The 25,295-nt window shown below is 48.5% G+C and overlaps 1 protein-coding gene across 2 annotated transcripts in view; it reads right to left on the bottom strand.

Moving 5' to 3' along the window:
- The window catches only part of PPFIBP2 (PPFIA binding protein 2), a 145,931-nt gene extending 122,687 nt beyond the window's left edge, over positions 1-23,244 (bottom strand). For both annotated transcript variants that reach the window (XM_084773641.1, XM_084773640.1), the window contains exon 1: positions 22,942-23,244. Coding sequence is in view for 1 of the 2 variants with exons in the window: in XM_084773640.1 (XP_084629766.1) it covers positions 22,942-23,019 (78 nt within the window). In the remaining variant the exon portion in view is untranslated. The remainder of the gene's footprint in view (positions 1-22,941) is intronic.
- Positions 23,245-25,295: the final 2,051 nt, after the last annotated feature.

Here is a 25,295-nt window from a genome sequence, read left to right as displayed (position 1 = left end):
ACACTTTTTTCTCACGCATGGCTTGGAGCTCTGATGCAGCAGAGCTCCCTTAGCATCTTTTCCTGTTGTGCCAGGCTGGCGGGCGGCACACAGTGGGCATTCCCAGCCACTCCTTAAAGGGTGAGTGAGTTCCAAGCGATTGCTATGGACTTTAGTACTGCATGCAAGCCAGCTCTACAGAGCACACTGGGAGGACTTCTTTGGCTTTCTGGAAGGTCCATTTAAGACGTAGTCCCACTCCCATCACACGGCCTTGCCGCTCCACCACCAACCTTGTTTGGCATAACCTAACCCAGATGCTTCCACTTAGCACATACCCAAATATTCCAGCCCCTCTCACCAAACCACAGCCCGCTAAACAAAAACCATAATCCAACACCATGTAACAGCATCAGCTCAGTCACACAGGGCAGCACCCTCCTCTACAGGGCACAAAGAGCATCCCAGGGCACCGAGACTTTACCTCCAAGTGTCACAAAGCCAGACTTCCGGCATTGCTATCCCTAGGTATTGGGAACAGGCCTGACATCTCCTCCTCATTAAAATGTGAGCTACTTAGGACAGACACCACCCCAAAGACAGAGCAGCAGCCATTACCCTGTAGGGCTGAACCAACTCCACTAAGTACAATCTGGTCAGGAAACCAGCGTCTGGAATGGCTTAGACCCAGACAGCACATCTGACCCTAGAGGGAGGAGCGCTGAGAAGGGGGTGACGTTTCCCTTCATTTGGTTATTTAATATCTCCAATTGGCATTCTCACCTTCCTCCGGCCACTCCTCCCTCCAAGTCAGCTCCTGGCATTCTGCTCAGCACCAAGCTGGCCATGTCTCATCCAAAGATAATTAATTGATTCAGAGTAGGGGTGGGCAGTGAGGTTGGCGTGTAGACCTCTGGAAAAAGTAAGACGGGGAGCCAAGCATCACGTGGATAGCAGAACATCACAGCCTCCCATCAGTCTGCCCCTTAGTCATATCAAAGGACAAGCTGATCTGTCTCCACACTGAGGGAGGAGCCCTGTAGCCACTGCGAGAACTTTGTAAAAGGCAAAAGGTTTATTCAATCTAAAGAGAATGGAAGGTTCCTTGCTTGCTGCTGAGTGGCTCAGAAAATGAGAATTAAAAACATCAATGTGGTGGCTGAGGGGGAAAAGGACCAGGAACAACTCAGAACAGCGCCCTGCCCAGCCAGGTCCCAGACCATCCCGGGGCTGTTCCCAATGCATCACAATGAGGGCAAATGACTTCCTGAGCAATTTCCACCGGCCTGTAAAGACCGCCTTCTGGGAGCTCACAGCAGGCTTCCTGCCTCCCAGGAGTGAATAGACTTTGTCTGCATTCTCTCATTAGTGAGGAATACATTACAATTATCAGCTCTGTTTTGCAAAGTCTGCGACAGGAGACCAGACAAGGTAACAGCAGGTGAAGCTGAGGCCAGCCGGGGCCAGCCAGAGAACAGCCTCACCTCCACTCACCTCAACCTGTCTTTCAGGTGAGTGCAGCCATGATGGGTGCACTTGGAAACCACCTACTCTTCCCAGTAGTAGTGTAGGAGGATGCAAAGAGGAAGAAGCAGCGCAGTCCGTGGTGGTGGTGGTAAAGCCTTAGCTGGAGTTAGCCTACCCAGGTGAAAACTCCACCTTAGCCACTCAAGCTCCAGGACAGCATCCTCATGCTCCGCCCCCCCCCCGCTCCCCCCTCCCCCCCGTGTCCTTTGCATGCTGTCTCCTCAACTTAAAGGCCCCTTTCTCCAGTCTCTATAAAACATTGAAAATTATCCTTTCAGTGTTCACACCATTCTATACTCTGCATGACACCATCCAAACCATCTCTGCTGAACCCGCAACAGGCACTCACTGCTGCATTTAATGTTTCACGTTGCCGAGGAAACAGCCAACAGAAGAAGACTGGCATCCTCTCTTACGTGGCTATGTATATGACTGGTGAGCATGAGAGAAGGAACAGAGCATGGACAGATCTGTCCTGCCCTTCCTCTCTCCTTAGGGATGTATTAATGAGGGAAGTGGCCTGTCTCTAGAGGAGACTACATTTATATACACCCGCACTAAAGGTGGGCATGTTAATTCTGCTAAAGGATGCATAGGAATCCTATGGCCACATTCTCTATAAATAACTCCATCAGCTATAAAGCTGATAGCTTAGTCTTACCTCTAACTCCTGGTCTTATTTTTCAACTGTTGCCAATTTAAACAGCATCAACAATTCACATATCTCAAGTGAAGCCCATCCAGTGAAGGACAAAGCAACAGTGTTCATAGAATTATTGGTCCCCAGTGTGGCACCTGGTGACTGATACACCATCTTCAAGGGTGGAAAGGAGCACTCTCAGTAGCTACCAATGGTGATGGACCCACCTTCCCCACGTGCTCTATCTGGGAGCTCCTCTCCTCAGAAACCTGAAGTTGATGCTGTAATTCATTCTCCCAAGTAGGGCAATACAAAATAAGGTGGTCTGGGAGGAAAGGCATCTGGGTTGTGGCCGCTGCCGGACAATGCCTGCCACAGTGGATTATCTCTCAGTGTCTGGAGTTTGGATAAGCCTTGTCAGGTCTGTCAGTGTGAATCAGGTCCTCACCAACACGAACATTCCAGGGCACATTCGGGGTATCGTACCCAACAGACTGCCCTCCTAGAAGTACTTATCTCTATTTTCTCCCCAACTCCAAACACCTGCCACCATGGTACGCAAGCCCTTACACTCCACTGTGAGGTTTGTGTCTCCTCGGGCCTAGAAGCCACCTTTCAAAAGAAGTGTACTCGCTTTTCTTCTCACTGCAGCAAACACACATAAGCACAAATACACATTTACACACTCAAGTCACCTTCGGGGAGGAACACATGGATATGATGCCATTATATTGACCAAGAAGCTGATTCAGGCTGGAGAGATGGCTCAGTGGTTAAGAGCACTGCCTGCTCTTCCAAAGGACCCAGGTTCAATTCCCAGCACCCACATGGCAGCTCACAACTGTCTGTAACTCTAAGATCTGACACCCTCACACCAATGCACATAAATTAAAAATAAAATATTAAAAAAGAAAAAAAAAGAAGCTGATTCAGTGAAAAGCTTCAAATTGAATACTTTCCCCAAAGGTCCATCTCAAAAACCATTCCAGAAAAAATAACACCAGCAAGAGGTAGTGAAGCCAGTTGATAGGTTGGCAGATCTAGTAGGGCCATTCCTTCAAGTCTGTGGATGTCAGAATTTTATTTTAAATAATAAACTGTTAAAGAGTCCACCGTCTAAGGCTCTGGGCTTTTTTTTGGGGGGGGGGGTGAGGTTAGTATATAGGATTCTACCTTCTCTTCCAGAAGAAAGGAGATCTGATGGCTCTCTTGGCTCTAGCAGTGCCATTCAGAGAGCCCTGAGTAAGTTCTCCATCCAACCCTCCCTCCCCTCATCATGTCTCAGACATACTGCCAAAGCTGCCTCCTCTGGGCTTCTGAATGCATCCTTTCCAGGGCAGTAGGACATGGCTCATGGAGCTGCTCCCCAACCTTCCACTGCCGGCCCCCATCTACTTGCCATGAAAAGAAAAGGCCTCGTTTTGTAGCCTAGCAAAGGTGGTCCACCATCCGGGTGCATTATCACCAAACAGTGAGTCCCAAACACACCAGGATTCTCCTTACCTCTGAAAGACGTAAAGGTTTTCTTGTCAAAGAGCATGGAGCTCCGCTGGTGGAGTGCTTGCCTAGCACACACTCAACCTTGTGGCTCTGTCCCAGCACCATTTAAACAAGGCATGGTGGTACAGGACTGCAATCCCAGCATTCAGGTGGACGCAGGAGGATCAGAAGTTTAAGGTTACCCACTGCTAACACAGTGAGTTTAAATGCCAGTACAGGATTCAGGAGATACCGCACTGTTTGCTTGTTTGCTTGTTTGTTTTAATAGGGAAAAAAATGACCACCTACAGACCACCTTTCCTATTTCCCCATTTACTACTCTAAGTACTTTCTCCATCCCTATTTCAAACTCTCCCTTAAGGCCTTATACAAATGCACCAGGGGCCTTCCTAACACTTACACCTGGTCCCAGTCCCCAGGGATGCAGGATGCCTCCAGTCTTTGTCTCTGCCCCACCCAGAACCCATGTTCATCATCAGAGCTATTTACACTGCTCAGTTACAATGGCAGTAACTGAACCAGGCATGGTGGCTCACACGTTTAATCTCAGCACTAGGGAGGCAGAAGCAGGCAGATCACTGTGAGTTCGAGGCCAGCCTGGTCTACAAAGTGAGTCCAGGATGGCCAAGGCTAACACAGAGAGACCTTGTCTCGAAAAACAAAATAAAACAAAAAAAGAATGGCAGTAGTTTATGTTTTGATGTATTTGTCCCCACTTCTGAACTGAGTGACTTAAGAGTGGGGATTATATTCCATCCATCTTTCTTTCTAGGAGCCCAGGGAAGAGCATGGCACAAGTGGCCACTCAGTAAACGTCTACGCATCTTGGAGATACAGAGCAGTATTTTGTTCAGCATTCTGAAATAAGGGCTGGGAGTCAGACCATGGTGGCCTTTCCCTCCCAGCTTTCTCCCTTCTCCCTGACTTCCAGAGGCGATGGCTGTACCACCATTGAGGAGAGCCCAGCAGTGCTTGGGTCTGGCCTGGATGAACAACAGGCAAATGATAGATGCAGCTGTGTTCCCGAAGGACCAACCAGAGCAGAGGATATGGCTTACCCTGGCAGATAATAATGCCAGGCCTTTCTCCTTTCTCATTAGCTTAGGATGCTAAGCAGCGAGAAAAAAACAGGTCTGAAAAAACTGGCATGCTCTGTTTACTATCTAGGGTATCCGGGGCCTGTGTATAGCTAGAAGCTACAGCAGCTACCTCCTACAAGCCTCTCTAGCTGTCCATGGGGGCTGGAAACCCCAGAATTTGGCATTCACAAAGTGCATACTAATTGAATCATTCAAAATTTATTTATTTGAACCTTTATCTTAGCATTTGTTGAACAACTTAATTCTGACTTAAAGCAATGGCTTTCCTTCTGCATTCAAGAAAGGAGTGCTGTGTGGTGAGTGTTATGTGGTAATGTTGTGAGGTGATGCTATGCAGTGAGTGCTGTGCGGTGAGTGCTATGCGGTGATGCTGTGGGGTGATGCTGTGGGTGATGCTGTGGGGTGATGCTGTGCGGTGAGTGCTGTGCAGTGAGTGCTGTGCAGTGAGTTCTGTGCGGTGATGCTGTGCGGTGATGCTGTGCGGTGATGCTGTGCGGTGATGCTGTGCGGTGATGCTGTGGGGTGATGCTGTGGGTGATGCTGTGGGGTGATGCTGTGGGTGATGCTGTGGGGTGATGCTGTGCGGTGAGTGCTGTGCGGTGATGCTGTGTGGTGGTGCTGTGCGGTGATGCTGTGGGGTGGTGCTGTGCGGTGATGCTGTGGGGTGATGCTGTGGGTGATGCTGTGGGGTGATGCTGTGCAGTGAGTGCTGTGCGGTGATGCTGTGTGGTGGTGCTGTGCGGTGATGCTGTGGGGTGGTGCTGTGCGGTGATGCTGTGGGGTGATGCTGTGGGGTGATGCTGTGGGGTGATGCTGTGCGGTGAGTGCTGTGCAGTGAGTGCTGTGCAGTGAGTTCTGTGTGGTGATGCTGTGCGGTGATGCTGTGCGGTGATGCTGTGGGGTGATGCTGTGGGTGATGCTGTGGGGTGATGCTGTGCAGTGAGTGCTGTGCGGTGAGTTCTGTGTGGTGATGCTGTGGGGTGGTGCTGTGCGGTGGTGCTGTGCGGTGATGCTGTGCGGTGATGCTGTGCGGTGGTGCTGTGCGGTGATGCTGTGGGGTGAGTGCTGTGCGGCATGTGTTTACAGCTCTAGCAACTGGAAAGACTAAGACCTAAAGATGAATTAAGGAGGCACAGAGGAACGGTGTCTGGAATGTAAGCGGAGGAAGGAAAGGGACATCTAGAACGCTGTCTTCCAGGCACTGCGTGGCCTTTGCATTCTTGGGCCCATAGCAGTGGTTGCCACCTGCACAAGCTTGGCCCAAGCACCATCTTATCATAAAGGGGGAAGAGATATTTACGATACGCCACCCCCCACCTCTCCTTGAGGATTTGCCAGCAGTTAATGGGTAGTAGGGTGGAGAGGCTCACATGGCCTCACCCCTCCCTAGGTAGCTAATGGTTGCTGGGAGAAGGCAGAGACATTTTCTTCAGTGGTGTAGCCAACTGTAAGGTGTTCAGCTCCTGTAACCATGCTTCTGTAAGCCACCTCAATGAAACTCATGAGGTCACCAAAGAGGAAAAGATATCATAGAAGGGTATAGAAATACTTTTTCTGGAAATGTTCTTTGAAACATACCTTTATAACTAAACTTTCAAAACAACAAACAAACAAACTAAACTCTCTCCTAACGTGTAACCTAGTTAATAATGTACTTTGAGATTATTTATAACTATATTCTCATTTTGCTGACATACTGGGGACACCGCTTGTCCAGGACTCACTTTTAAGAAAAGCAATGTAATCAGTCTTCCTAGGTTTTCGATTCCCAATGTAATCAACTCCTACAAGCTAAACTAAATGCATGGCTCTGTTCTAATGCTATGTTCTCTATGTCTCCTTCATGACCCATTCATGCCCTTGACTCAGAACAGTGCGTGTGGGATAACAAAACCTAAGAACACTCACTACAAGCAGTTAGGAATTGAAAGCAAGTCCCCCACAACTGTGGGCGTAGACTGATAACATCTGATTGGGACTGTGTCCCTTATGAGTCAATAGAGTCAGAAAAACAGTATATTGCTTTATAAGAATCCTGCAAAATACTGACTAAGAACAAAGTTCATCATTCCTTCTAGAGATGATAGTTGCTGCGCAGTTCAGTACAGTAGACAGACTTTGGGGAATCAGAACTCATCAGAACAAATCAGGCTCAGGTTCAATCTTGGGTAAAAGACACCAAGGTTGGTTCCTTTTCCTTTATGCCGCTCTGCCTGAGAGGGAGGGTAGATGACAAGTGAGAAGCGGGTCTATGGGAGTGGAAGAGGGGACAATATAGAATAAATAGGGAATGAATACAATCAAAATACATTATATATAATATATATATAATACATATATAAAAATGTCATAATGAAATCCAATTATGTATAACTAATTTACTCTAATAAAAAACAAGCATCACAAGAAGACCAAAGTCTATCCTTCCAGATTCAGCCTGCGATACGACTCAGGCTCTTGTTCCTGTCAGAGGAAAAGACGGCTTCCTCACCACCAGCCTGGGCTTCCTGGGAGCCATGAAGACACTGCAGGACTCAGCACTGTTGGACAATCCCAGTGGGAGGGGGAAGCCTAGGCCCTGAGCATTCCCAGATGAGTCTCTGGACAAGGTCAGTCAAGCTTCTGCTACCAGTTGGTCTAAGCCTATCTTCTTTGCCAGAGTCAGGTAAGCGCCTCTCTGTCCTTCATGCTGACACTGAGACTTGCTCGCTGAGGATTCTAAAAGCACCCTGTTAGGACCTCAACTGCGGTTCCTAATTTTGCAAGTTGAAATTCTGACTCCCATGTCATTGTGTTTGGAATGTGACTGTATTTGGAAGTAAGACCATAAAAGAGATAATTACGTTATAGTGAGACCTAATCAGATACAACGGGAGTTCTTAGAAGAGGCTAAAACCCTATGTGTAAGAGAAAGACCATGTGAAGGCGCTGCTAGAAGACAGCTACCTACAACCCAAGGAGATTGGTGCCCAAGAACCAACCCTGATCTTGAGCTTTTAGCAACCGTAATTGTGAGAATCACTTGAAGCCCCTGATTTCTGATTTTCTTAGTTTGGCAACCCAGGCGAACTCAGGACCACTCTCCCCTTCAATTTTGCATACATAGTCAGGAAAGCCCATGTGACGAAGCCCACCCTGGAGCTGGTAGTGTTTCCCTCTCTCTCAGTGCAAGGGAGATTTTTGCTTTACATTCATACATTAAATACCCAAGTGCAAGCGTTTCTTAACATTCATCTCTATTCTTTATGAGTCAGCTCTTGGGTGAATTGCACCGAGGGACAGTGAGAACAAGGAGGAGACCATTAGACCTGCAGAAACAGCGGCTATCAAGCTGCATTCAAGAAACCAACAGCCCTGGGCCCAGCCATTTTTGCTTCAGTCCAGTGCAATAGCTCCTGCATATGATTTGGGCAAGGAGAGTTTAGGGCCTGTCCCCTAACCTTTAGCTGGCCAGTCACAAGACACTTGTCACTTAGATCACTTTCCTGCCTGTGAGTTCTTAGGCCAGAGGGTAATTTGGGGACTTTCCCAACAGTAGGGTGCCAGGAATCCCCTCTGTGCTCATGTGCCACTGCAGACCAAAGAAAGGCCTTAGCTAGTCAGGTTTCTAGCACTGTGACAAACAGCATACCCAAAGGCAACCTGAAGAGAAAAGGGTTGATCTCATCTTTCAGGAAAAGCAAGGCAGGAACCTGGAGGCAGGACTGAAAGCAGAGACCATGGTGGAATTCTGCTTACTGGCTTTCTCCCTGTGGCTTGCTCGGCTACCTTTCTTGCATTATCCAGGCCCTCCTGCCTAGGGATGGCCCTGCCCACTGTGGGCCAGGCCCTCTGACATTAGTTAACAATTAAGAAAAATAACCCACAGATATGCCCACAGGCCGATCTTTGAGAGTCAATTCCTCCCTCACGGCCCCTCATCCCAGATAACTCTAGTTAATGTCAAATTGACAAAACCAACCAGCCGGAGCCTGCAGGAGCTGGATTCTGAATGGGGGTCCCTTCTCTGTGGGCCCACACAGTCTCATTTTTTACAGGGAGATAAAAGTGTTTTATAACCGCCAATTTTTATTTTTATTTTTTATATTTTTTATTTATTTATTTATTTATTTATTTTTGCCCCTTCTCTCACACACCCAGGCCTTAGTCCACCACAGAAGACACACCATCAGTTCCTCAGAGTCAAAGGATGAAGTGAAATGTACGGGGACCCCTGTAGTTTGACTCAAAGGGATCACATCAGGACATACAAATCCCAGGTTGCCCTATACCACCCCAGCCCACCCAGAGCCTCTGGAAATTCCTTTGTTATCAAGTAGAGATGGGCTTTCCCTCCTCCAGGATAAGAGGAGTGGGTACAGCAGCAGGAGGCCAACTCTGCCTCTGCCTGAGTCGCCATGGCAGTGTCACCATAAGTTGGACAGGTAGCAGCTTATCAACAACACAGACCTATTTCTAGTAGTCTGAAGACAGGGAGTCCAAGCCAGGGGATATACGGTGTCCAGCGAGGGACTATTGCAGGTTCCAGCTGTGCATGCACAGGGTGTGAGGGACTACATTCCTTTCACAGGTCCCCTTTAAAAGGGACTAATCCCACTCATGAGGGCTCAACTCCCACATGTAATCATCTCTCAGAGGCCCACTTTATACCATTACATCAGGAGTTAGGGTTTCAGGAAATTAATATGCATGAGGGGAACATATTCAGGTCATAACAGAGTTGGACAAGTAACTAAATGCTGGCTCTGCTAAGTTTTGTTGGCCTTTATCTCAGGAAATATCCATCAAGCTCTCGGGTTATTGTATACTGGGGATGCTATCACACCTGCTTCACACAAGGCTGGACACTGTGACAAGAAGGAGGACAGAGGGCTGGAGAGATGGCTCACTGGCTGCTCTTCCAAAGGTCCTGAGTTCAATTCCCAGCAAACACATGGTGGCTCACAACCAACTATAATGAGATCTGGTGCCGTCTTCTGGCATGCAGGCACAGATGTACATGTAAACAAAACATTGTATACAAAATAAATAAATAAATCTTTAAGAAACAAAAAGAAAAAAAAAGAAAGAAACAAAGAAAGAAAAGAAAAGAAAGAGGGTAGAATAAGCCAATCAGACTCAGTGCCTGGCCCAGTAAATCGGCAACACTTGCCTCACCTCACCCAGGGAACACATCCTTACTGCTCTATTCTAGAAGATGGATTTGGCCAAGACTCTATGTGACCTAAAGATGTGGAGTCAGAGTGCATCCTTGACTCCCTTTGAGAAGGACCATATACCTCCAGGTCAGCCCCAACATAAGTGGACACTGAGGGCACCAGAGTTCAAATACTGTACATGTGTCCTCAGTTTTCTGTGTCTTTCTAACAGTATCAGACAGAAAAACAGCAAAGCCATGGCCTTCCTGAGCCCAAGTCTCTCACAGATCACATGTTTACACTCACAGATCACATGTCCGCTCTCACAGATCCCATGTCCGCTCTCACAGATCACATGTCCATTCTCACAGATCACATGCCCATTCTCACAGATCGCATGTCCGCTCTCACAGATCACATGTCCGCTCTCACAGATCACGTCTGCTCTCACAGATCACATGTCCGCTCTCACAGATCACATGTCTGCTCTCACAGATCACATGTCCACTCTCACAGATCACATGTCTGCTCTCACAGATCACATGTCCACTCTCACAGATCACATGTCTGCTCTCACAGATCCCATGTCCGCTCTCACAGATCACATGTCCATTCTCACAGATCACATGCCCATTCTCACAGATCGCATGTCCGCTCTCACAGATCACATGTCCGCTCTCACAGATCACGTCTGCTCTCACAGATCACATGTCCGCTCTCACAGATCACATGTCTGCTCTCACAGATCACATGTCCACTCTCACAGATCACATGTCCGCTCTCACAGATCACATGTCCACTCTCACAGATCACATGTCCGCTCTCACAGATCACATGTCCACTCTCACAGATCACATGTCCGCTCTCACAGATCACATTTCCGCTCTCACAGATCACATGTCCGCTCTCACACATCACATGTCCACTCTCACACATCACATGTCCACTCTCACACATCACATGTCTGCTCATGTCCACTCTCACAGATCACATGTCTGCTCTCACAGATCACATGTCCACTCTTACAACATGGGCTCTTTGCTCAGCCATTCACCCAGAGACTTAGCAGCTACCTCTGCCCAGGGAACGTAAGAAGGGCAGGTTTATGATGCTCAGGGCCCACTTGGGGACTGACTTGACAGAGAAGTCACAGCCAGGGGAAAGGACCTGAAGGTAGTAGCCCTCATGGAAGCTAAAGCAGAAGCGGGCTCTGTAGACTTAGGCCTTTCCCCAAAGGCCCTCCTCACATTCCCAGCTAGCTTCAGTCTTGACACAGCGGGACCTCTGTCCTGTACACTGGTATCAAGAGTGCTCAGATCACGTCCAGCGATGACTTTGAGGGGAAGACAGCCAAGTGGAAGCAGCTTCCTAGAAGCCCCATAAATGCTCCTGGTGGAAGCCAGACTCTGAGTGGACATCAGTATCCACGGATGGAATCGGTCCAGGGACTAGGCAGACACATGTCACTTAACAGAATTGATGGCATACCTTTCTCACATTCCTTAAAGGACTCTCTTCGTTGACACCATTCCTCATTCATCTGTCGCTTTATCTAAAACTGTCTCCTAAACGTAGGCGCCCTGACACTTGAGTGTTGGACTGTGACAGTTGGGCACCCCTCAACGTCTGTTAAGTGCTTCAGTTTGGTGGGTGGGACACGGAGGACATGGAGATTCTCCCTCCCCAAGAAGTAGCCCCTTAACCAGAGACCTCAGGTCGCTACGGCCTAGACACTACCAAGTCCTCTGGATACAAACAGTCACTGTTTTAACAGCCTCCTCCCCTGATCTCAGACGTTCTGAGCTGATGGACACCTCACACAGGCTCACACAGAAGACAGAGCAAAGAATGGGGTCCTGAGTGGCAGGAGGCACACCATGCTGGAGAGAGGATCAAGACCAGGGCAGACCTATTTAGTGATCAGCACCAGCTAGGTCTCCAGCAGACCGAATCAGAAAGATCCCTGACTTGACCCGACAGCTCCCACCAGCGCCCACCTGTGCAGAGCCTGAACATGCCACACGTGGGAACAATGCTGTCCTTCCATGCAGGGATCCTGGCGCCCACGCTAAACCTCTGCTTGGGCAAGCTCTGAGCAAACGCTTACCACATTGTATCAGCCACGCTCCTCCACCCCCGTAGCTTCTCCTGGGTCACTGCCCAGGTCGTCCTGCCTCTCGCCCTCTCTATGCCCGTCCAGCCCACTCCAGAGCACCACTCTTGCTAAACATCCCAGGGTCCTAAGATGATGGAATTGTTGCAAATGATGTGACTAATGATGAAGTACCTAAAGCTAAGATGCCTTTTATATACATTGAGTCTATCAGGGTCACCACGCCTTATTTTTAGCATATTTTCTTGGGTAAGGGAAAAATAGAACTTGGAATCCAGAAATTACCTATAGTAGAAAGGTATTAATAGTTTATCTAATACCTTTTAAAAACAGCCATGTAGGCACTGGAGAGTTGCCTCGACGATCAAGAGAACCTGCTGCTCTTACATAGACCTGAGTTCGGCTTCTAGCAGGTTCCATGGTGGCTCACAGTTCCTACCCCACCATAATCTCGACTCACCCCCATTTACCTGGACCCAGTAACCCTAGGTGTCTGAGAGATCTGAAGTCCTCTTCTGGGCTCAGAAGGTACCAGACACACGTGTGGTGCACATACATACATGTAGGCACTTACCCAGACATGCACCCTCGTACTCATACACACGCACGCACGCACGCATGCACATGCACCTTAAAAACAAAAACAAAAACAAAAAGAACAGCAATGTGTCACTATTTTTGAGCTCTGTTAACTAGAACGGGAATATGTTTGTGACGATCTAGCCACAGCTAGCAAGTGTCTCTGAAGATCAACATGGTCAGGCACATGCTGACTTGACCGTCTTCCTGCCTTGTCACCATTAAGGAGGGGGAAAAGCCTTCAGTATAATTGACTGCTTGATCTGAACCCTAAATGTGGTGGCAAGGGTAGAAACAATATGCACTTAGGGTCAGAACGAGCAAGCCTAAATGTGAGCCAGTCACTTACCATGTTGAGCACCTTGGGAAAAATCACATGTCCTGTCAGTTTCCTGCAGAATTCAGGCTTGAGAGGCTGCCAGTGAAGTTTAAGTGTGCACAAACCCTTTGCTCAATGCCTCAGGCATGGCGGGTGCTGACTAACCGATGACAGTCTGTCTCTGGTGCTCTACCTAACTTGATGACTCCTGGGTCAACCTAACCATTGGCTGTTTTCTACCCAGTTGGTTCCAGCTCTTAATTTCTGAGCAGGGACACGACCTTCTCAGCCAGAGCTCCCACTAGGCCTGCAAAGAATGGTATGAAAATTATCTAGCGACTGAAATAGTATGGCTAGAGGACCTAGAAATTATCCTCTACCCCTGTTCCTTCAAGGGTGGGAGTTTCCCTAGACCTGGTAGATTGGTTTCTACTCAGCCCTGCTCCCTCCCTGCCCTCCATCCAGCCCAGGCTATCATGCCCCTTGGCCATCCACAGGGCTTAACCACAGCACACCCCACCCAAAACCTCAGCTGACTTGTATAAGGCCCTGGTGACCACAGCCTTTCCCTGCCTGCTCTTGGCAATGGAACCTCACTGTAGCCCAGGCTGCATTAAGTCAGACTTTTCAGTGCTCCTGCCATTACCCAGGAATCCAGGGCCTTGGATCAAACTTTCCCCTTACCCATCCATCTACACCTGTTATGTACTCTACTTTAGCAAGGGAAGGCTTCCTCCTTATTTCTTGACCTCAGTTTCCTCAATTATGCCTCTGGGTTTTTTGTTTGTTTGTTTTTGTTTTTGTTTTCAAGACAAGGTTTCTCTGTGTAGCCTCACTTTGTAGACCAGGCTGGCACATAGCCTTGGCTGTCATGGGCTCACAGCGATCCAGCACCCTCTGCCTCTGGAATGCTGGGATTAAGGGCGTGATACACCCTGCATTTTGTTTTGTTTTGTTTTTTGAGACAGGGTTTCTCTGTAGCCCTGGTTGTCCTGGAACTTTCAGGCTGGCCTCGAAATCTCAGAGAGCCGACGGCCTCTGCCTTCTGAGTGCTAGGATTAAAGGCTTGAACTGCTTAATTCATCGCATTTGATTGACCACGGATCCCGGTATTCAGTCCTCACTCATACCAAACCTTCCAGCTGCCCAGCACATGCAAGTCTGGGCAAAACATGGGAGCTGCCTCATTCACCTGTGTGTCATCCCTATGTGCTGTTGTCTCTTCTGCATGACAAGAGCACTAATTTTGCAACATTTTAGGGGGTCCTTCCCCCAACTTGTCTCCATGTGACAAGTTGGGTAAACGCAAGGAAAGTTCCCCTCTGCTTCTATTAATGAAGCCAAGCTAATTTACATGGGCTTTTTCACACACAAACTGATTTTGGGAGCCTAGGGACAGGACTTTGTCCTGGCCCAGCCACGTCTTACTGAGCAGAGCTCCGTGTGTTTCCCTTGTCCAGTATGCTGATGACCGGCCATCAGGGATTGGCCTCTACGGACTCCACTGTGCACTGTCTTCCCGGACTTCCTGCTCCCCTGCACCATGGCTGTCCTTTCTATGTCACACCCGCTACTTCCCTCTTGAAAATTCAGGATAAGAAGGTAAACTGCAGCCTGGTTTGGTAGCGCAGGCCTGTAATCTCAGCACTCAGGGTCTGAGGCAGGTGGACTGATGTGAGTTTGAGGCCAGCCTGGTCTACAAAGTGAGTCCAGGACAGCCAAGGCTACACAGAAACCAAAAACCCTGTTTCAAAAAACCAAAACCAAACAAAAAAAAAAAGGAGGAGGAGGAGGAAAAGTGCAAGGCTACTTCATGATGTGAACCACATCTTGACAAAATGTTTTTCTCAGGCCTCTTGAGAAAGGAAAAAAATAATGATAGTACCATTTGCTGACTGCCTACACCGTGCCAAGCACTGTAGCCAACAGTGATTGCGTCATCTCATTTTACTCTTCACAACAACCAGATGAGGTGGGCCTCTATTAGCATTTCACCAATCAACACATGAGAAACTTTTTAAAAAATCAGAAAGGTGAGCGGACTTCCTCAAAGTTGCAGCCTTGAACCTGCGCAGCACAGGGACTCAGATGGAGAACCGTTTGATTCATAGCACTGCCAAGGTCTTCAAATCAAGGGCAGGCCAAGCCTCATGATGGGGAAAACAAACTGTCTGCCATAAAGGAATGACAGGGTGGGGAGAGCAGGAGGAGGAGGAGGTTTCCTCCTTTGCAGAAACAGGACAATAATCTGTGTCGTTCCCTCCCCCTTGTCCCCACCCCCACCCCACCACCACCCCGGCCCCGCAGTGAGCTGGCATGGTGAAAACCTAGACAAGATGCACAGGGATGTTGTTGCTGTTACCAGGTGAGCAGAGTTACATGGAAATACCAGATGTCTTGGCGGGGTGCGGGAGGAGCTTATGTAATAAAACCTTTTCAGGACATCCAGTCAAGGTCAGGTGCCAAGAACTATTCCTTTGCTCTGGCAAAATGCTGAGTGAGCAACACTTGCCATTTCTTACCGAGATCACAATTTAACTTCTCTCCTTCCGGCATGCCAATGCACTCTCCCCTAGCTCCCTTCCCCCTTGCTGTCCCTACCCGCTCACAGAATTTGGGGTCTGGGAAAAGTTTAATGCTACACACCCCAGCTTGCCTGAGGCAGTCCCACTGTGCCTGGCTTCGTAATGCCAAATCTAGGAAGCAGAGAAGAGATCACTGGGGCTGGCTGGCCAGCCAGCCTAGTCTATGCAGCGCAGGAGAACCAAGGAGAGACCTTGTCTCAAAATGACAAAGTGCTAGCTAGCATCAAAGTTGTGTCCCACAAAACAAAGTGGATGGCTCCTAAGGAAAGAAACCCAAGGCTGACCTCTGGCCCCTACATGCACCTGCACACACATGAACACATACAGAGACAAATTATTCATATTGCAATATTTAAAGGTAAATCTATTACTCTGGAGCCTTCAAAAATCTGTTTGCCAGAGATGGGGGCACTAGGTGGAAGTATACACAAACTCCTGAGTTGGAATCCCGGCATGGTGTTCTGCCTCATGAGATAAGACCTTCGTCACACATATCAAGCAGGCTGTCCCACCCTCGCTCCTCTGGAGGAAGCTTTTTGGGAGGCCTCACTATCCCTCTGTGGCCTCCACTAAGCAGTCCCGTACTGAGATCAATTAAGGACTTGCTTTTACCAAGCATCTCTGCATCTTTCTACCAAATGCAAACTGGAGACATTTGTTAAGAAGCCGTTTGGAACTCTGATCTATGCAATGGACAGGACATTCTCCACAGTTATGTGGAGAGCGGGGACTAAATCTGACATGAACTCTGGTGCCCCATATTTGACCATCTCCCCTTGGTGGGGAGGCCTGGTGGCACTCAAGGAAAGAATAAGCAGGCTGCCAAGATGAGACTTGATAGCCTATGACCATATAGTGGGGGAGGAGGTCCCCCTCGGTCATAGACCTAGGGGAGGGGAATAGGGTGAAAGCAGGAAGGAGGGAGGAATGGGAGGATACAAGTGATGGGATAACAATTGAGTTGTAATCTGAATAAATTAATTATTTTTTTTTTAAAAGAAGAAGAGGAAGGCATTTGGAGACAGAAGAGATGGCTTATCAGTCAAGAGCACACACTGCTCTTGCAAAGGACCCAAGTTCGATTTCCAACACCCATGCCAGTGCACTCACAGCTGTCACTCACTCCAGCTCCCAGGGAACCTGACACCAATGACCTCCAAAGGGCACTCACACTCACATGCACATACCCACATGTAACACACAATTAAAAGACCAAAAAAAAAAAATTACGGAAGGAGAGGGAGCAAGGGCTCACTTCTTGAGACAGCTTGTGTGGTCACAGGAGCGGGCCTTCAACTCGGAGAGATCCTGGTAAGCCCAGGATGCCAGGCTGCATGTGCACTGGGAAATTACATCTTCACCGTGGAGAGGGAGGGAGGCATTCTGACTATTCTTCCTAAACACCCTCAGGCAGTCAACAGGGCTCTGAGCAATCCCCATGAAGGCAAAGAAATCCCAGGACTTCGATAACTGCCTCCCCTTTGGAATTGTTATCTCTGGGAAGAGGCAGTTAGATTTAAAGAGTAGCCCTTGGGAATTCTGCAACAGTGGCGAGGCCAAGCATTCCACAGTCGCTTGAACTAACTAATCTCTGTTAATGGCTTCTCCTCCTACCTTACATCTGCATAAGTCATTCCTAAGCCTGGGGCAACCCAAGTCTGCTGTCTGTGACTGTCCCTGCTACTTTAACATGGGTGAGCAGGCTCAAGCACATATTTAAGTCTCATTAGGATTGCATGACAAGGATACTAACTCAACCTCAGAACAAGGTGAGGCAGAAGAAACAGGCAAGAAAATGCCAGGACGGCTAGACAAGCTCACCTTCAAAGTCAGTTCCCAGCACAGCTGAATTACTGCTTGGGTTTGCCAAGTGATTAATTCCGGCTGTTTCGTATACATTACCCTATCCAGTTCTGTCTTAGGGGCTATCCAGAACCTCTCTCCTGAGGTCCACGACCTGTCCTGGGAAGCCTGGCTGGTAAGAAAAGTGCCAAAGGGATGGGTGAGGAGGAAATTCTGACCCCAGAGCCACCAAGTCTCTCATAGGTAGCAGACAAGGTCCTCTTCGCATTTATCGCTCAGTCATCACAACCCCCACCCTTCTGAGGACAGAAAGGCCTGAAGACTGGTTTGCTCCCTCAGCTAGCTATCATTCCCAGCACCTTCCCCTCTTTCCTCTCCCTACTCAGTCACTACCGTAGCAGCACCTTATGCAATGTTCAATGTGTCCCCAAAGTTTGTCTGGGAGAGAAGAGAGCGTTGGGTCCTTAGAATAGACATTTCCAATGGCTTCATGAAGTGTTTAATGGTCACACTCCCAGAAAAACCTGACCGTGCACAAGGAGCACACTGAGAACAGAGCTCTGATACCACAGAAAGCACTGCTCTACCTGAGTAGCCCCACCTATGGAAAGAGCTCAGGAGAAAGAAAAGAAAAAGGAAGGCGGGCCTCCTGAGTCTTCAGGCCATACTGGTGTTGGCTGCTAGTCAACATTTGCCCTATATGGTTCCAGCTTCCCTGTTCTGTTCTACAGACTGAATCCCCCAGCCTGGTCCAATGCCTGTTTTCACTGGCCAATGGGATCTCCATCTGGACCTTCAGGCACCTCTCCCGTGGCCAAACAGCATGGGTGCTACAGATGATATGAGACAGAAGCCAAGAGGCTAGGAAGCCTGGATCTGCACCTGACAATGGGGTGACTTTGGGTATACTACTTTGGGCTTTGCCATCCTCTTGGGTAAAATTATAAAGGGTAAGCAGGAAGCTACCCAAAGTTCTTCTGACTTTAAAATGTACCACCACCCTCTTTCCCATCTGTCTTCTAAGAAGTTCCTCAGTGGCCCCACACCTACTCACCATCACCTCATTCTGACAGTCAGCTTACAAGAGGACTCTTTTTCTCTCCCTCAATTCCAGTCAGTCATTTTGTGACTGGTGTACTTCTCCATTGCTATTGTCATTGCCTTGGTTAGGGACCTAAGAGTCTCCTATGGGTTACTCCAATAACACGTCTTTGTAAGTACTCCCTCTAGTCTACACTTCACAGCCCAGAAGCCTCCTGAAAACAAACTTGCACAGAGCCTTTCCATATTACTCATAGCTTTCAATTGTCATCAGTACCAAAAAAAACAAAAAAAACAAAAAAACAAAAAACAAAAAAAGACCAACTAGATGAGTTTTACCATGCCACTAAGTAGCTAAGACTCTAAGTGTGTGTGTCATCCCACAGGTCAAGATTGTGATGCTTTAGCTCCAACCTCCAGGGCCTTCCACCATCTTTTTTTTTTTTACCTTTCCAGACTCCAGCCTTTCCACTCCAAATGCCCTCATGGTGTATGGCCATTTCCACCGAATTGAAACACTTCCTCCCGAAGGGAACAGGAAGACTCACACAAACCAGGAAGCTGGTGAAACTTACCTAGCGGGTACTTGCAAGTCCCAGTAAGTTGGGATGTCACAGGACACACAAGAGCCCTCCCCGAGTTACAGAAGCAGCAAACAATTGCTGGAGAAGAGAAACGACCCGGCCATGCTGCCTGCAAGTTCGTTCTCACCCACGCGAAGAGACGTAGCTGTCGACAGTCACCCACGCTCCTGCCACTCATAAACCCACTGGTTTGCCAGGCTAGGCTTGGGTGTAATCATTTCTTGAGTGTGTCACCAGAGTCTTATCTGGGCTGAATAGACATCTGCTCATGTCTCCCCAGGAAAGTCACACAGCCCCCACCACACCCCATAACTCTAGCCATTGAGCCATTCTTCCTTGAGCCTTGCCCTTCCTGTTTTTAACTCCGTTCCCATTCCTTCCCTCACAAAACAACCTGCTCCCGTCCCTCGTTACAGAAGCAAAAGCTGCCAGCCAGCACAGGACCCACATGCGTGCGAAACACTGGCTGGTATCTGCTAAGTACTAGGCCTCACACAAAAGCCAATGTAGCCATAGCAGCTCAGAGTACGGACAGAGAGGTGGACGGAACATGACAGAGCACAGACTCCACTGTAACTCACGTATGGTATTAGTGGAAAGGGTGAAATGATTTGAGAGTGAGGGGGTGGCTAGGGTTTTCACCCATGTTACAGAGCGGAGACAACTGTACCTTCAGGAAGAGGACACTGTGACGGTTGTCACATCTTGGATAGAGACACACAATCTTAGTCGGTGTTTGAATATTGCATCTATTCTGTGTGTACTCACTCTTCTCGTGTGTTTGCACTGAGGGACTCGCCAGGGGATTTTTAAGCAGAAAAGGATTGTGAATGGATCTGTACTTCCCATTCATGACCAAGCGAAAAGTAATGGCCAGACATTATAATCTAAGAGACATACATTCTTCAGCCAGACAGGAGCAAAACTCCTCAGTTTGGAGAACAGTGGAGATGGAGTTAGAAAAAGAATTAGTCTAAAAGTCACAAGGATGCTATAGTTTATCTTATCAGAAAGGCAGTTTTTTTTTTGTTGTTGTTGTTGTTGTTGTCTTTTGAGACAGGGTTTCTCTGTGTAGCCTTGGCTCCAGGCTGGCCTCGATCTCACAATGATCTGCCTGCCTCTGCCTCCCAAGTGCTGGGATTAAAGGCGAACGCCACCACACCTGGCTGGAAAGGCAATCTTATCCTACTTATGTCTACAGATGTGTTCCAGACATGTACAGATGTGTACAAGATAACTACACAACATGGGAGTTAACAAAAGGCATCATGTGCTTGGCTCTCACGTGCATAAATGTGCGTAGAGACACAGAGAGGAAATGAAAGCGAGAATTACCAAGGAGTACCAAAACAGCGACAGTAAGGTCCAGAGAAACGCTCACTTTGCTTCAGACAAAGTTCAGAGTCTGAATGCCCCTGGAAGGCTGAGGCCTTCTGGAGAGCTCCACAGAAAGCTCACCAGGTTGCTTTAAGGTACCCATCTCCTACAAGGCTTTTTATCACAAATATTAGAGATAATAGCAGCCCCTTAGGAGAGCCACTAGGCCCAACAAACTGCCCTTTAAGACTTTATAGGGGACAGAGCTCAACTTCCCTAGACTCTAAAAGTAAACACACATAGGTGCTTTCAAGCACCAAGCAAGATACTAGGACGGCAAAGGGCAAAGGAAGTGGAACTCCTCAGAGGAAGGAGGAAGCAAGAAAAATAGTGACTCAGGAAAACCCAAGCCCAGAGTTTTAGCTTTAGTTTTGGTGTAGTTATGCACACTGAAGGGTGACTGTCATATCTTACATGGAGGCATACAGTCTGTGAGGCTTAATAAATGTTTAACGTGTGCCACCTGTCGTGCTTATATTCATTCTTTCCCCTAATATTTTGTACTAAGAGCTTGGCCAGACGATTGGAAACAAGAACAAATCACAAACGGATTTGTATCTCTAGGGAAAAAACAAAACAAAAAACCTTATGGACAAGTACAAATTACCTGCTGACGAGCCTCGGTGAAGTAGGGCCGCAATCCTTGCATCCAAAACTGAAGTAGAAATCTCCAGGAACTGTTCCTTTTCCCAGTGTCTTATTCTGCCCAATCGATATAAAGCCTGACACCTCCCATTTCCAGAGACTCAGTATTGCTAGAGTCACTCTCATTACATTTACCCGAATTGGCCTGCCCAGCTGTGGTCCTCCAAGCACTGCCAAGCCCAGGAGCCTATCCACCCGGCTGTTGGCAGAGACATCTGGAGAACTCTGTAAGAGTACCTCGGATCTACTTTACCTGGAAGTTTCCGAAACTCCCCAGGCAATTCGAAGGTTTGTACATCCCTGCTTTGCATTCTTGACAGGAGAGAGATGGGTTAGAAACGTAGAATGTAGGATTCCACCCGTGAGGTATAGAGTCAAAAATCCACATTGATGAGCGTCAGGTGATTGTCAAGCGCGGATCTGAAGAGGGCTGTTCTAAACTATCAGCTGACCACTCACGCCACAAATGTTTACTGGATTCCTCTGTCAGGCTGGGAGTTGGGAAGGTCAAAGTTTAAGGTCTCTCTACCTTTGCTAAGCTCAGCTGATCACAAGTCAGTCTCTGCTTAGCGTCCCCTGCATTGACACCCATGGCCTTGCCCTCACCTTAGGGGCCGGCTGGGACCACTGGTTTTGCTTTGTCTACCAATCAGGCCAGGAAACAAGGAGGACCAGTAGCCATTTCTTGGAGTCAGACTGAGACTGCATTATAACCTTCTCCATGACCCAGGTCACCCCTAAACATCTTCCGGAGAGGTCCTTCACACAGACTGCTCCTTAAAACTATCCCAGATTTTCCTTATTTTGATTGAAAAAAAAAAAAACCTAGAATTTCTGCAAGCTTGTACCAACCTTCTGCTACTTATCTCTTACGCTTATGCGTATCTCTTACATTAGCCACTTACTCTTAAAATCACAGCACATCTGTCTTAGTTACCAAAACACCGAAGGTAGCTTTGAGCCTGTCTCCACCAGAAACAATAAACTAAAACTGGCCATCATCAAATCTCAAAGGAATATGCTAATATGTTATATGAGGGCTGAGGGGAGGGGGTGTTGCTCAGTGGTAGGAGCACTTGCCTAGCTAGCATTCACAAAGTCCTAAATTAGATCACTGGTCCCCATCGCCACTAACCTTAAAATGCCAAATGAAAATAACACCAAAAGACTTTACCCATATCCCACCTTAAAGTCACTTAAATATGAGTATAAATAAGCTGGTTCTCTCAAGATGAAGAAAGACCTAACTAATTAGGTCTGTGGTTGATGAGCATTTATCTGCATACAGGTAATCTTATAAACACTACAGCCTACAGTATAACCGTTTAAGGACCATGAGAGATGAAGACAGAATAAGACCAAAGTATGGAGAGTAAGACAGCGCAATAATCAAATATCTCAATGTTCTAAAAGAAAGAACTGGATGCCTATTTGAATCCTACCTGAACCTTGGAAGTTCCAGTCTTTAAACATATAACCTTATTTTCAGCGGAGGGAAAACTATGGGTCTGGCCTCAGGATGAAAGGGGGATCCACTTTTTAAAATAGAAGCACCCCCACACCCTAATGCCGCTCTGCAGCTAGCTACTCCACGCCTTGAGCCTATGGAAGGTGTTGTATTTAGCAATTAGTGTACAGAACTGCTCCTCGCCTAGGCGCTCCAGACCAAGGCTTGATGGAACAGAGATTAACCTCAGTGAACCGTCCTCAACTTCCTCACCACCTTGACGCAGCTGCTGCTCTCATGGGGCACCAGGCTCGGATAAAATTGCCCGGAACTCTGAGATATCAGAACGTCACGGTATCTCGGGGACCACTTTACCACCTGTAGAAGCGCGGGGCTGGTGGCACATTTTCTCAATCTCCCAGCTAAATAAGGGAGTCCCTAAGTCTTGAAAATATTAGGAGGTCTAAAGTCCCATAGACCCCCCAACTACCCATGTGGTCCTTGAATCTGGGGGCACTCAGTTCCCGGGATAGCGGTGAGCCGGGTCTGGGAGAGCCCACTAACCTGGATGCTGGAACGCAGCTTCCCTCCTGGAGGCTCAGGTGTGCGGGTCGCTCCCGTGTCCCTCTCACTTTCCAACATAAGAACCGAGAACCCAGCGACAGGCCACCGGCACAAGGACCAACTGCCAGCCAAGTGGCCAACCCGCCAGCACCGACCCGGTTCGGCTCCCACGTGATGGGGGCGGGGACCCCAGAAAGGCTTGTCCGGGAGTGTGGCTCTCTGGCTGCTGGGGCCTTCCCCTAAGGACCGCCCTTCTGCCACCCCTCCTCCTTCTCGAGCACCGCTTTGGCCGGCGAGGACCCAAGAGCCACAGTTCCAGTTCCACGGGGACTGGCCTGGTCAGCCCCGCCCCCAGGCAGCGCTCGCGTGCGGGCTCAAACTCCGCCCCTCCCAGGAGACCACGCCCCTCCCTGGATCGAACCTGCTGTTTGTCGGACTTTCTCACCCTTCGCGGCACAGGGTCCCCGAGGCACTTTCCTTGTACCCAACTGTGCTCAGGTCTCCTGAGCTTCTGTAATCTGTCAGCATTGCTCCCAGGACGCGGAAAGAGACGGCATGGAAGCAGGACACTTGTGCGGAGAATTGCAGAGAGGAGCACCGAAAACCACACACGCGCGCGCGCGTACACGCACACACACACACCACACTAAACCCCACCCCACACACACCATACACACACACACACCACACACCACACACACCGGGCCGTGTGTGAGCCCATTAAGATTGAGGGTGGTCTAAAAGCTCCACCATTCCCAGTCTCAGCCTAGACCAACCCCACTTTGGCGGGCTCCATGTCACCCTTAGGTCTGTCTATGCTCAAACCCCCGCGACCTCTCCTGAAGGTCCCTCTAGTGGCTGACAACCAACCAACAGCTCTGGTGTCCTGTCTTGTGAATGGCTGAAGACAGAACACTTCCTGTGCCCAGCAAGATCAGGTAGAGTATGCCAAAGAAAATTGCGGTGGTGTCTGCCCATAAGGGCTGGATTCTCAAATCCCAAAGAACTGTGCCCTGGAGACCGAATCCCGGCACCTCCCTCTAGAGCTGAGGCTTGCGGTCATATCAGGTGCGTCCCTGCTGGGGCCTCCGAGGGCCGGTTGTTCAGTTTAACTGCTTAAAATCCCCAGGGCCTCAGATGGCAGGGACTCTGGCAGAAGTTGGACTTGAGTCACTTAAAGCTGGTGTTGACAGACTCTTCAGGACACGTTTGGGGTTTTTTGTTTGTCTGTTTGTTTTTGTTTTCAAAATTAGTCTAAAATTACTGGTGTGGCCAGAGGCTTTCACACGTGAACAGAGCATAAACACTCTTGCAAACAGGTGCATGAGCACTGCGGCAATGTGGCCAGCACCAGGGCAGAGGCAAAGCCAGGAGAGGAAGGCTGGGGCCAGGGAGACTTGCATCACAGCAGGCCACCCTTTGGTTTTTTTCACTTCCTTAAAATAGCAGCAGAGAGGCCTTTGGAGACAGAGCCTATGCACTTCACATGGGCTTACGTGCATGTGTTCCTGGGCACTTCCGAATCTCACTGGGGTGGAGGGGGCGGGTGCAGTTTTTTACCCAGGGCCCCAGAAACCACTAGCATTTTCTCTGATCTAAACAATTGTTTTGTAAAATGCTGCATGAAATTGGTTTTCTCAAGCTTATGTGCAGTTTGGGAGGGACTTTAAAATTACAGATGCTTTCCTCCCATCTCCAGAGGCTCTGGCCTAATGGTTTGGAAGGTATAGCGTGGATATTAGGATTCTTAAAGTTCCCCAGGTGATTCTTATGTGCAATCGTGTAAGAGCCGCTGGCATGGGTCATGGAGACGTCATCAATCCTCATTTAAATCCAGCCAGAGCTAAAAAGCACATGGGAAAGATACCAAAGCAGGTGCCCCGGGGCCTACACACTGTTAGGAAAAGTAGCAGTGAACAGGCCCTCCCTGAGGAATATGTCACCACCTAACAGGGATTAGGGATTATATACTCTACCCAAGGGGATTCTGTGTACCAGGGTGAGCAGTCTGAGACAAGTCTGTCTTGCAGAACCATCACTTCCCAGCATTTCCCAGAGAGACAGCAGACAGCATGCTGCAAGTTAACTACTCTCTTGATTTCAAGAGGGCCATGCATACAGGACCCACTCCTTTGGATAATGCCCCTGTGCCCTCCCTTTTCTTTGTCAGTAATCCATTTTCTTTTGTCAGTAAGGTAGGTAACATGACTTCACTCATAGAGCAGGTATTGACCCTGGATTCCTGGAGCAGGTATATCATGTTTATTCATTTATATCTATCTGCCTTTTGCTGCAGAAGATTTGAGCTCTCAGAGGCCATTTCATCAGGACAGCGGGTCATTCCATTCTGCCAC

The sequence above is a fragment of the Acomys minous genome (genome assembly GCF_964271855.1).
Source record: "Acomys minous genome assembly, chromosome: 2".
NCBI classification, from domain to species: domain Eukaryota; kingdom Metazoa; phylum Chordata; class Mammalia; order Rodentia; family Muridae; genus Acomys; species Acomys minous.
The sequence above is the reverse complement of the archived record's forward strand: the minus strand, read 5'-3'. Positions and strand labels throughout refer to the sequence as shown.